This window comes from Schistocerca serialis, chromosome 4 (assembly GCF_023864345.2).
Source record: "Schistocerca serialis cubense isolate TAMUIC-IGC-003099 chromosome 4, iqSchSeri2.2, whole genome shotgun sequence".
NCBI classification, from domain to species: Eukaryota; Metazoa; Arthropoda; class Insecta; order Orthoptera; family Acrididae; genus Schistocerca; species Schistocerca serialis.
This window is the reverse complement of record NC_064641.1, coordinates 833,506,951-833,519,624: the sequence shown is the minus strand read 5'-3', so window position 1 is coordinate 833,519,624 and position 12,674 is coordinate 833,506,951. Positions and strand designations below refer to the sequence as shown.

General features: G+C 40.7%; 1 protein-coding gene across 2 annotated transcripts in view; it reads right to left on the bottom strand.

Annotated features, from left to right (window-relative positions):
• The window catches only part of LOC126473447 (origin recognition complex subunit 2), a 116,009-nt gene that overhangs the window by 84,718 nt on the left and 18,617 nt on the right, over nt 1–12,674 (bottom strand). For both annotated transcript variants that reach the window (XM_050100499.1, XM_050100500.1), the window contains one exon: nt 9,978–10,403. In XM_050100499.1, the coding sequence (XP_049956456.1) occupies nt 9,978–10,403 (426 nt within the window). The remainder of the gene's footprint in view (nt 1–9,977; nt 10,404–12,674) is intronic.

Sequence of the window (12,674 nt, the reverse complement as noted above, 5' to 3'; positions counted from 1 at the left end):
CCCTCCTCCCCAAGGAAGGAACTATCAGTGAGGCTACAGCTCATGGGTGACACACACCTACAGAGCGGCAGGTTAAGTATTTATCTTTTCCTGTGCTTTCCTCATAGTACCGGGTGATCAAAAAGTCAGTATAAATTTGAAAACTTAATAAACCATGGAATAATGTAGATAGAGAGGTAAAAATTGACACACATGCTTGGAATGACATGGGGTTTTATCAGAACAAAAAAAAAAGTTCACAAAATGTCCGACAGATGGTGCTGGACAGCAAAACGTCAGTGACTGCGCATGACAATCGTGTATAAAAGGAGCTGTAATGAGAGAGAGAATCAGATGCACCAGCAGTCGCAGCATGTTGACGTTACCTGAAAAGGCGCTTTTAGTGAAGCTGTATTATGAGAATGGGGAATGTGCTAGTTCAGCATTACAATCCTATCGCCATAGGAAGGGGATTCAAACGGGTAAAGGTCCATTGACAAATGCAGCTGTGGCAAGAATGATTTCGAAGTTCGAAGCCGCGGGTTGTTTAGACGATAGACCCTGTATTGGCCGACTGAGCACAAAGTGTAATGCTGCTGAGACAGTTCAGGAAGAAATAGAGACTGTAGCGGGTTCGTCTATGCACGGGGAAGTCAGCGCTCGTGCAGTCGCACGTCACACCGGCATTCCATACACTACTGTTTGGTTGGCACTGAGGCGTACCCTCCAACGCTACCCGTACAAAATTCATCGGCATCATAAACTGTTACCTGGCGATTTAGTGAAGCAGAGGGCATTTGCGGTCTGGACGTTTCAAAAGATGGCAGAAGATGACGATTGGTTGAGTAACGTGTTGTGGACCGACGAAGCTCATTTCACACTCCAAGGGTCTGTCAATGCCCACAACTGCAGAATTTGGGCTACCGAAAATCCTGTCATGGAAACTCATTGCACGACGATAAAGTCACGGTATGGGTTGGATTTACCACATCTACCGTTATTGGGCCTTTTTCCTTCGAGGAAATGTGTGATTCTCGTTTTGTAACTGCTACTGTGATGGGTGAGAGGTACGCCGATATGTTACAGAATCGCATCATCCCCAGCCTGGCTGATAAACACCTGCTGGAACGTACAATGTTTATGCAGGATAGGGCTCCACCCCATATTGCTAGACGCATGAAAGATCTCTTGCGCATGTCGTTTGGTGATGATCGTGTGCTCAGCCTCAGCTTGGCCTCCCAGGTCCCCAAACCTCAGTCAGTGCGATTATTGGCTTTCGGGTTACCTGAAGTCGCAAGTGTATCGTGATCGACTGACATCTCTAGGGATGCTGAAAGACAACATCAGACGCCAATGCCTCACCATAACTCTGGACATGCTTTACAGTGCTGTTCACAACATTATTCCTCGACTGCAGCTATTGTTGAGGAATGATGGTGGACATATTGAGCATTTCCTGTGACGAACTTCATCTCTGCTTTGTCTTACTTTGTTATGCTAATTATTGCTATTCTGATCAGATGAAGCGCCATCTGTCAGACATTTTTTGAACTTTTGTATTTTTTTTGGTTCTAATGAAACCCCATGTTATTCCCAGCATGTGTGTCAATTTGTACCTCTCTATCTACATTATTCCGTGATTTATTCAGTTTTCAAATTTATACTGACTTTTTGATCACCCAGTATATTTCTTAAATTTCGTGCATGGTTTTCTGTTTAAGAGGTGCAACCTAGCATTTTGTAAGTGTAAATTCAAGCAGTCTGTAGCACATGTTTCATTTCTTCTGAACAGCCAGGTTCACAGCTCATGGAGGCATCAGCATCCATTGGTGACACATCAGGAAGGTACAAAGTTGCATATCTAGGATTCTGTCCACTTTTATAGTTTACTTCTTCAGCTAGCCTCGCTAGAAAGTGTAGGATAGGATGTGTGCATGCTGTGTGCAAATGCAGGAGGAGCTGGCTGCAGTTTGCGAACAGCTGAATGTAGCTTTGGCTACAACTGATCACCTTCAGGCTGCTGCCTTAGTGTGTAGCAGTGGCAGAGAATCTGGGGTGTAGCGTGGGACACTTCAGGTGTCGCTTGTTCCACCCAGGGGCTCTGCTGCCAAGGCACCTCCAAGCGCACACAACATGGTGGATCTGTCCTCATAGCAGAGTGAGTGGCAAGCAGTAACACATTCATGTCACTCAAGGTGGAGGGAATGGCTGTGTGGCTTCACCCATTCACCCTGTGAGTGGACAGGTGGCTGCTCCTTCAGCAGTGGTCTGAGTAGGTACACAGGGGGAGGAGTTTACTAGTTATCAGGAGCTCCAACATTAGGCACATTATGGAGCCTCTTAGGCAGATAGCATTCAGGGCTGGAAAGAAAGCTTGCATTCACTAGGTGTCTGCTGGAAGGCCTCATCCGAGATGCAGAGGGGCCTTGCCTGAGGCTATCAAGCATGCAGGATGCAGTCTGCTGGTTGCTCACGTCAGCAACACTGACATCTGTTGCATGGGTTCTGAGGCCAACCTCAGTTCATATAGGCAGATGGTGGAAGTGGTGAAGGCTGTTGGCCTCAAGCATGGTGTGCACGCAGAGCTTTCAATTTGCAACATTGTTCCCAGAGTTGACAGTGCTTCGGTTTGAAACTGAGTGGAGAGTCTCAACCAAAGGATTTGTCAGTTCTGTGACAGTCTTGGCTGCAGATTTCTAGACATGCATTATCGACTGGAGATTCGTAGGACTTCCCTTGATAGTCAGGGATGCACTACACAAAGGAAGCAGCTACCCGGGTAGAGGGTACTTGTGGGGTGGACATGAGGGTTTTGTAGGTTAGGTGGTAGTCTGAGGTACTCTGATGAACACTTGCCAGTTGATACGCAGCAACGGAAGTCAGACTGCCTTGCGAGTAAAGACACTTCAACTGTCAAAATTTTATCAGTACACTGTCAAAGTATTCGTAACAAAGTTCCTGAATTTTGCTGCCTTCCAGTAAAGTTCTTGCACTCACATTATTCTCAGGACTGAGAGCTGGCTGAAACCTGGAGTGGAGAGCTCCGAGATATTTAGGGAATCATGGAACATATATAGCAAAGACAGACAATAGGCCATAGAAGGGGATGTGTTCACTGCAATTGACAAAAATATTGCCTGTATTGAGGTTGAAGCTGAGTGTGACAGTCAAGTTATCTGGTCGTGTGTAACAGGTGAAACCAAGTTAATTGTTGGATGTTTTTACCAGCCACCCACTTTTGCTGTGACAGTTCCAGAGTCATTCACAGAAAGCCTATGGTCAGTAGTGTGTAAACACTCGGATCATGCAATACTGGTTAGAAGTGAATTTAATCTGCTAAGTAGAGACTAGGATGTCTATGGATTCATTGCAAGAGGTACAGACAGGCAGACTTGTGAAGTACTTTTGAACACGAGCAGCTAGTTTGGCAGCCTACATGCAATGGAAATACCTTGGATCTTGTAGCTACAAATAGGACAGACATTATCAACAGCATCAGTATAGAAATGGGGATCAGCGATCATGATGTCGTTATAGCAACTATGGTTATGAAAGTTAATAAATCAATTAAGAAGGCTGGAAAAGTGTTTCTCAAGGTGTATACGCAGACAAGGAAAAAAAAATTCCCAGATCTTTCCCCAGTTAAAAATACTTTCTCCTACGTGAACATACAACTTTACCATGTTAAGTGACAGTATACTTTTCCTCGTAATTGTAAAACTTATCAATCCTTTGAATGATTATGGTTTTATACACCAGTGTAGAACTTCCCAGCACTTTAGAAAACAAAACTCAAGAAAAAAAAAAATGTTTTGGAAAGATCTTTGATGTGCACAAACATGTGCACTGCATATTTTCGTATTAGGAAAGTATAAATTTGAATTCCACCACACACCGCATGTTACTTTCCAAAGCATTGAAATCGAGATTGTGATGTGCTTTTGTAAGCTAGACATAGCTCATGTCACGTGATCTTGCCGGCCGATGACAGAGAATATTCAGAGCATAGGACACGTGATGTAGTCAGCCAATGGCAACATCCCTGTTAAGTAGCACAAACCCACAAACAGTAAAAGTTAATGGTTTAAATTAATATACATAGTGTTGCTACAAGAAAAAAAAAGCTTTCACATATAATATTGGTCTCTAAGATTAATAAGCAGCAAGAGAAGCTAAGCTTTCACATATAATGTTTATCTTTTTTGCACTTGTTACACTTTAAGATAAATCACACAAATGTGCCAGTAAAATTTTTAACAATGACATAAAATTCTTCTAAATGGTCATCCCCAAAGAGTTGACTTTTAAATGAGAGTCAAATGCTCCCCCGATTTAAGAAATTCATCATACATTCTCGCACATACTTCACCTTGCGTAAAAGGAAATTTACTTTGAAAGTAAAGCTTTCCAAACAACCATTCATAATATTTTCCCAAGACCAGTTAGAAACAGGTTCATTTCAGCAGTTGCCAGAGAGCACCAGGTAATAGGCATCACCATGCTTGTGCAGCTACTATGACGCAGGAAGCCTGTACGTTTGTAAAACATTGAAAGGTCTTACATTGGGTCATAAAAGAAACAAGACATTAGAGAATACCTCAAGAGCATCAGAATTTTGTGAACAATACTAAAATGCATAATTCGGCTTAAAGTGCACATTTGTATCTCCAGATTCGGATGTAAATTTTCTTGGATTACCACTACTGTATCATCTCATGTTTGGCTCTTTATTATGGCATAATGCCTCACATGCTAGAAAATGAAAACATGCACTTGAAATGCAGCGACCAGTTGAAACTAACCAACAGTGTGGAATTAAACACTTTGTTTCAAACAAATTGACTGCCTCAGTGGAAAAGATTAATAAAATCCAAATTTCTTTAGCAAACCGACAAAAATAACTTCATTTTTCTGCAAGGCAATTAATGCTTGACTGTTAGAAAGGTGGAAATAAAACAAAATCTGAAACTAATAACATATTTTAGCCTTCCGCATTTATGTGAATGTATTTTAATTCACTTCATAGCTCCCAGAAATCCATTTTGTTTTCATTTGACATGAGAGCAATAAATGAAGAGGAAACAGCAAAATCACTAAATGTAAACACAGGTCATGTGGAGACTACCCACCTCCCCACTGCAATTCAAGAGTGCTCTGTGCATCAGCCCCAGATCTATGATATTTCCGGACTGGGGCAATACTAGATAGTGGCCCACCTCCCCACCCTCGAGCATTTGAGGCAGAAAATTTGCACTCTCTATTGCCTATGAGCTAATAACTTGCTGTTTTGTGTGACACAAAATTAAATATAAGATGCATAGATCCAGACAATGGAAAATCCAGGATGGAAGTAACAATATCAGAGAAGAAAGTTGCTATTCACCATATAGCGGAGATGCTGAGTCGCGATAGGCACAACAAAAAGATTCACACAATTAAAGCTTTCGGCCACTGAGGCCTTTGTCAGCAGTACACACACACACACACACACACACACACACACACACACGCAAACGTAACTTGCACACACGTCTGCAGTCTCAGAGAGCTGAAACCACACTGCTTTGTGAATCTTTTTGTTGTGCCTATTGCGACTCAGCATCGCGGCTACATGGTGAGTAGGAACTTTCCTTCTCTGGTACTGATACATAGAACCAATAAAGACAAAAGACAAGCACGACAGTACACATTTCTTCAATCCTTAAGTCTTGACATCCTTTTTCTCTCTAATCTTGCTACAGCGTTACATGGCATGCTTTCCTTTCTGGGAAAGGATCAATTACCTCGTCAAAGTTTGTCCAACATTTTGCTACATGAAAAAATGAAATGTCGTTCTCTAATACTGAAAAAGCTGTTAATACAAATAGTACCCAAGACTGGTGTGGTTTCTCAATCTGATTACAAAATAGGCCTTCCTAATATTGCAGCAGTTGTAGCACACACCAAATAAACATGACTGTTTTGGCACAAATGGTCATTTTTATAACACGACAGAATATAATTCACAAAGTACCAATATGAAATGCCTATTAGGCCTACTACAAGCAGAAAGCTTTATGTTAGGAAATAGTTCATTCATACGCTCCAGCTTCTCAAGCATAAGATCGAAAAGTAGTAGTAAGAAATTTTTATATAAACTTGGAATGTCATATTCTTCCATAATTTGTGCGATGTCCCCATTTCATCTCCTTCCCCATTCTAATAAACCTGTTATTGCTGTTAGTCATTTATTTCCATCCTGGTAGTCTTGGCATTCACCCGTTTGGCTTTTTTCTGCTCAGCTCTTATAGCCCCGTCCCCTTTTGTCAGCAGGAAGTTTATTTCTAGATGTGATGGGGTTTCCCCTGGCAGTGACATCATGTGTGATACACGCGTTCAAAAATCAACTTGTGATTCATTCAGAAATCAACTTACAATGTGTTCAAAAACCAACAGGGGTGCGTTTCAAAATCATATGAATAACTGATAGACCAATGTGCGCTGGATGCTAGGCGCTTTGTGAAACAAGGTTTTTTTCTTCAAGAATATGAATTTGGTGACCCCCCCCCCCCCCGAAATTGCCGCCTGGGGAAGATACACTGGTTAGCCCTCCCACTCCCTAAATCATCTGGGCCTGTTGCGCATGTGTGAATCTGGGAGCTTGAGCACGCCAGTAAAATTTTTCTGGGTAGCATCTGGTTGCTTGCTGCTACTGCTTATACAGCTAACAGCCACACTTCTGTAGCCAAAAGTGGGAGAAGATACTACTGATACGCAACTCAACTGCACATGCGTACAAGCTCACTCACAACTGCTCAAATGAATCTAATGGAAACGGTTGTGACATCACGTTGATCGGAGGCAATTGTTGTTATGAAGCACTGCATAGTCTTCCTAAAGCATTTGGCACATTTTGCTATTGGCAGATGCTTGTATGAGTACTGTGTTTTGTTGTATATGGCACATTTCCTTTGCAACTTAAGTTTTATTATCTTTTTTTTCTCTCTCTCTCATTCATGATTTATTGGTGCAGTATTATTCTGCAGCACCGAGATACAGTAATATTCTTTGTTACAGTACTCATTCTTACCAGTCAAAATTACAAAAATTTAACTGTAAACTACAACAATGAAAAGTTCCCAGAATTCTAAAAAATTCCCGGGTCTTTCCCGGTTTTCTCCCGGATGAAAAAACTCCTGGGTTCTTCCCGGATCTCCCAGTTGTCCCGCATCATATACACCCCAGTTTCTGCTAGAAAGAGCAGATAAGCAGTTGTTAGCATCTCACTTGAACAGTTAATTGACATCATTTAGTTCCAGTAGGATGGACATAGAGGAATTATGGGCACTATTTAAGCAGTTTGTAAATCATGATCTGGAGAATTATGTGCCTAGTAAGTGGATTAAGGATGGGAAAGATCTGTCACAGCTTAATAACGAGATTCAGAAAATGCTGAGGAAGCAGGGGCTGTTGCACTCTCGGTTCAAAAGAGAACATGCAAATGATAAAAAGCAAAGGTTATCAGAGATTTGTGAACCTATGGAAAGATCTATGAACAAAACATACAACAACTACCACGCTCACTCCTTACCAAAAGATCTGGCAGAAAACCTGAAAAAATTCTGGTCCTATGTAAAATCACTAAGTAACTGTAAGGCTTCTATCCAGTCACTTGTTGACCGGTCTGACGTGGCAGTTGAAGATGGCAAAACGAAAGCCAAAGTTTTCAATTTCACATTCAAGAAATAGTTAATGCAGGAGAAGTATGCAAACATACCGTTGTTTGACCACTGAACAGACTCCTGTATGGATGACATAGTAATAAGCATTCCTGTCGTAGAGAAACAACTGAAAGAGTTGAAAAAAATAAGTCACCAAGTCCATTTGGAATCCCAGTTCTGTTTTTCAAGGAGTCTTCTAGGGCTCTGGCCCCTTACCTAGCTTGCATGTATCACAAATCTCATACTCAGCTAAGAACTGAGTCCCAAGCAACTGGAAAAAGTGCAAGTGACTCCTGTATGTAAAAAGAGCAAAAGAACAGACCCACAAAATTAAAAACTAATATCCCTAATATCGGTTTTCTGCAAAATCCTTGAACACATACTTAGTTCAAATATAATACATTTTCTTGAGACCAAGAATCTTACGTACACTAATCAGTATGGTTTCAGAAAGCATCACTACTGTGAAACTCGGCTTGCCCTTTTTTCACAATGTACTGTGAACTATAGATGAAGGGCAACAGGCATATTTCTAGATATCCGGAAATTGTCTGACACGGTGCTCCACAACAGGCTGTTAGAGAAGGTAAGGCCATATGGACTAGGGTCAGAGATATGCGAGTGGCTTGAAGACTTCTTAAGTTATAGACCCAGAATGATGGTGAGGGTATCATCAGGAGTGCCCCAGGTATTATTCTCTATACACATAAATGATTTGGCGGACAGGGTGGGCAGCAATCTGCAATTATTTACTGATGATGCTGATGTGTATGATAAGGTGTTGAAGTCAAATGACTGTAGGAGGACACAAGGTGACTTAGAAAAAGTTTATAGTTGATGTGATGAATGGCAGCTAGCTCTAAATGTAGAAAAATGTAAGTAGTGTGGATGACTAGGAAAAACAAACCTGTAATGTATAGATACAGCATTAGTAGTGTCCTACTTGACACAGTCACTTCTTTTACATATCAGTGCATAATGTTGCAAAGCAATATGAAGTGGAACTAGTATGTGAAGATTGTGGTAGGGAACACGAATGGTTGACCTTGATTTAGTGGGAGAATTCTACGAAAGTGTGGTTCATTTGTAAAGGAGAATGCCTATAGGACACTAGTGCAGGCAACACTCGAGTATAGTTCCATACCAAGTCAGATTAAAGGAAGACACCGAAGCAGTTCAGAGTCTGGCTGCTAGATTTGTTATTGGAAGGTTCGAACAGCACACAAGTATTACAGACGTGCTTCAGGAACTCAAATGGAAATTCCTTGAAGAAATGTGACATTCTTTTCGAGGAACACTGTTGAAAAAATTTAGAGAAACGGCATTTGAAGCTAAATGCAGAATGATTCTACTAAGATATGAGAAATTAAGGCTCATATGGAGGCATATACACATTCGTTTTTCCATCACTATTTACGAGTGGTACATGAAAGGAAATTACTAACAGTAGTATGTAGTACCTTCCGACATGCACCGTATGATGGACTGCAGAGTATCTATGTAGATGACTGCAGAGTATCTATGTAGATGCAGTTGTGAAAGCTAGGGTAGTGTATGTATTTTCATATGCAACTATCGGCAGTACTGACATTTCTCCTCAAGACAAACACTGGCCAGCAATTTTGTCTCATAACTTTATAGTTTTCTTGAGAAAATTTTCCTTTTGCTGTGTAAATGAGAAATATTGAATATGTTATCATTACAATGTGGAAATGATGGCAGTTCATCTCCACATTTCAGTTAAGGGCAGTGAGCATGGTGATTTTATGTTGCATATATACGATTCTATAGTATACAAGAAATGTTAATTTATATGAAAACGATGTTTTATTCTTTCACTGCAAATGGAGAATGTTATGAACTAAATGAATGGCTAGCTACTTTGACTGAAAACTACATCTGTAAAGACAAATAAAAGTTTGCATCAAATAAATGAAATTCTTAAAAATAAGCAGTCTCTCTGGTGAGAAATCAATGTGAATATGAAATAAAAGAGTGATGGAAGAGTTTGGCTACCAAAGGTCATGACCAAAATAATTATTAAACCGAATCATCAGTTGCTCAAGCTAAAGAAATTATCAAAAGGAAATGAGTGACATCCTAGCGATCAGATTGAATCAAATGTTTTCCTCCTTTAGACATAACAAATCACATCAAATATCTCCCTCTATCAGACGAAGAACAAGAAATGGAAGAAGGAGAAAACTTAAAGACTAAATATGATATAATAGAAGTATATATGAATCACTGATTATCAAGAATGTTTTGCAATAATGTATAAATAAGGATTTCACTCACTTTTTCCAATTCTCTTGCGCAAATTATAGGGTGTCTTTGCTGTATCCGCATCAAGTTGCCTCAGTCGAGTTGAAGGAGTTTGAACCTGCCTCGACGGTGTCCTCAGTTTCCTCAGTGGAGTGCACACAGAGAGTCTTCGCTGAGGGGTTCTGGTTTTACTCCGAGTATGAGAACTAGTTGGGGTGGCGTGGCCAATGAGTCCATGTGCCTTAGTTACCCCTTCCTGGTCAGGTGTCTGTACAGATGCCAAAGCACTTCTTCTTTTTGGTGTCTGGAACTGGCCATTGAGTCCATGTGCCTTAGGTATTCCTTCCCGGTCTGGTGTCTGCACAGATTCCAAAGCTTTCTGTGCTAAAGCATTCCTCCTTTTTGGTGTCTGGAATCCAAACATCTGTTCCCCCTTGACGTTCTCATCTCCAAGGAGAGCTATAAATAAGATAATAAAATACAATTATAAGAAATTACAGACAAACAGTTCTTATGCCACAAATACATAACATTAACTAAAGGTTTTCATTCAACCTACAGCTGAAGGGTCATGAGCTGATTTGTGTCATTGCTACGCAGAGAAGTGCATTCTTATTGTCTGGTAGATTTTGTGGATTGTAAAAGACTAAAATCTATCATTTTCTATTAATGTTAATGTAATTAGGTTTACATTATATTGTTTGCCATGAGCTTGTTGAGATTTTCAGAATTTATATTGAACTTAATAAGAGTTCACGTCAAATGCTAGTCAGTGGTTCTTATTTCAGTACAGTTAGCTATCATCGATGAGGAATTTATTCATTTTTGCCTGCTTAGAACTAAGTCTAATGATTACTTTTACTGGAAGGAGAGATTGACTATGAAGAAGAGTTTATCATAACATTATGAGAATACAGAATTTATCTGCTGTGAATTGTTTGCAGCCGGCCAGAGTGGCCGTGCAGTTCTAAGCGCTACAGTCTGAACCCGAGCAACCGCTACAGTCACAGGTTTGAATCCTGCCTCGGGCATGGATGTGTGTGATGTCCTTAGGTTAGTTAGGTTTAATTAGTTCAAAGTTCTAGGTGACTGATGACCTCAGAAGTTAAGTCACATAGTGCTCAGAGCCATTTGAACCATTTTTCGACCTACGGTATCCTGCTACTATAAGTGAGGCAAGATCCTTCTCATGCTCTGCTTGGAATCGTATTCGTGTCGCGTCAGGTCCATATATGGCAATCATCTGTTGTTGATATGCTGGGGAATCCAGAGCGAGGTTCATCATTGGCATCTTCTTGGCCATCTTGGAAGAGCTTGTACCACTTTTAACAATTTTTTTATTTAGAGTAGACTCACCATAAGCCACTGTCAAAATTTCAAGCACTTGTTTCCATTTTTCACTCAAATTTTGATGCAAATTCTTTGCTCCTTTTTTTATAATAATCGAAAATCACCAAGCATACTAAAACACATCTCACCTTTCTATCTGTCAAAAACAAATGTAGTATGCTGTACACTTGAAAGTGAAAATATGTGTAGGACATGTGTACCAACATAAGAAAAAAAAGATCAATAATCGAATGTACATTGCCCGCACAATTTGAAAAGTCACCTTACTTTTTGAAGAGCCCTCGTATATGTTTCTGATAGGCACAGAATTTATATATGCAAACAATTCAAATGGTGTGTGTGTGTGTGTGTGTGTGTGTGTGTGTGTGTGTGTGTGTGTGTGTGCGCACTACACACACACACACACACACACTCTCTCTCTCTCTCTCTCTCTCTCTCTCTCTCTCCCTCTCTCTTTACCATCCTCATGATCTGGGCAGTTAAACAACATCCCCGTTCCCTGTGACACAATGTTCCACAGCAATGTGATCACTGAAGCACACACACGGCTTACAGTTACACAAGACTGGTGGCATTCAACTGCACCCAGGTCAGGAAACCGGGGTTCGCCAAGCATGTATCCAGCAAACAAATACTGAGCTCACTAAGGTGCTTGCCATTTAGAACAAACTGGGAGTGTGTGTAGCTTAATCGAAAATACCACAGCTGTGTGAGCATCACACTTCTGTGGGGCACTCCTGACAATACTCTTGCCTATGATGAACACTTGCTGTCCAGGACAATTATTAAAGAAGTCTGTTACTTAGGAAGTCTTTGAACCACTCACAGATCTGTGAACCTAAACCCTTCATTAACATTATGCAATGGTGCACTGTGTTAAACACTTCCCAGAAATCTAAGAATATGGTATCTGCCTGTTGCCCTTTGTCCACGGTTCGCTGAATATCACGTAACAAAAGGGCAAGCTGAGTTTTACTTTTAGTCCACAAAAATAGTAAAAAATATTGCGAATAAGTAGTAAAAATCAAATTGTTCAAATGGCTATAAGCACTATGGGACTTAACATCTGAGGTCATCAGTCCCCTAGACTTATAACTACTTTAGCCTAACTAACCTAAGGACATCACAAACATCCACGCCCGAGGCAGGATTCGAACCTGCGACCGGAGCAGCCATGCGCTTCCGGACTGAAGTGCCTACAATCGCTCAACCACTGTGGCCGGCTGAACAAGTAGTCCTTACCAGTTTGAGGATGTTCATATTGAAACTGGTATCAGTGACCATGAGGCAGTTGTAGCAACAATGATTAGAGGTATAAAATGCAGCCAACATAAGTATGAAGGTTTAGATACTTATTTTATATTTTCTCTTATGGATTTC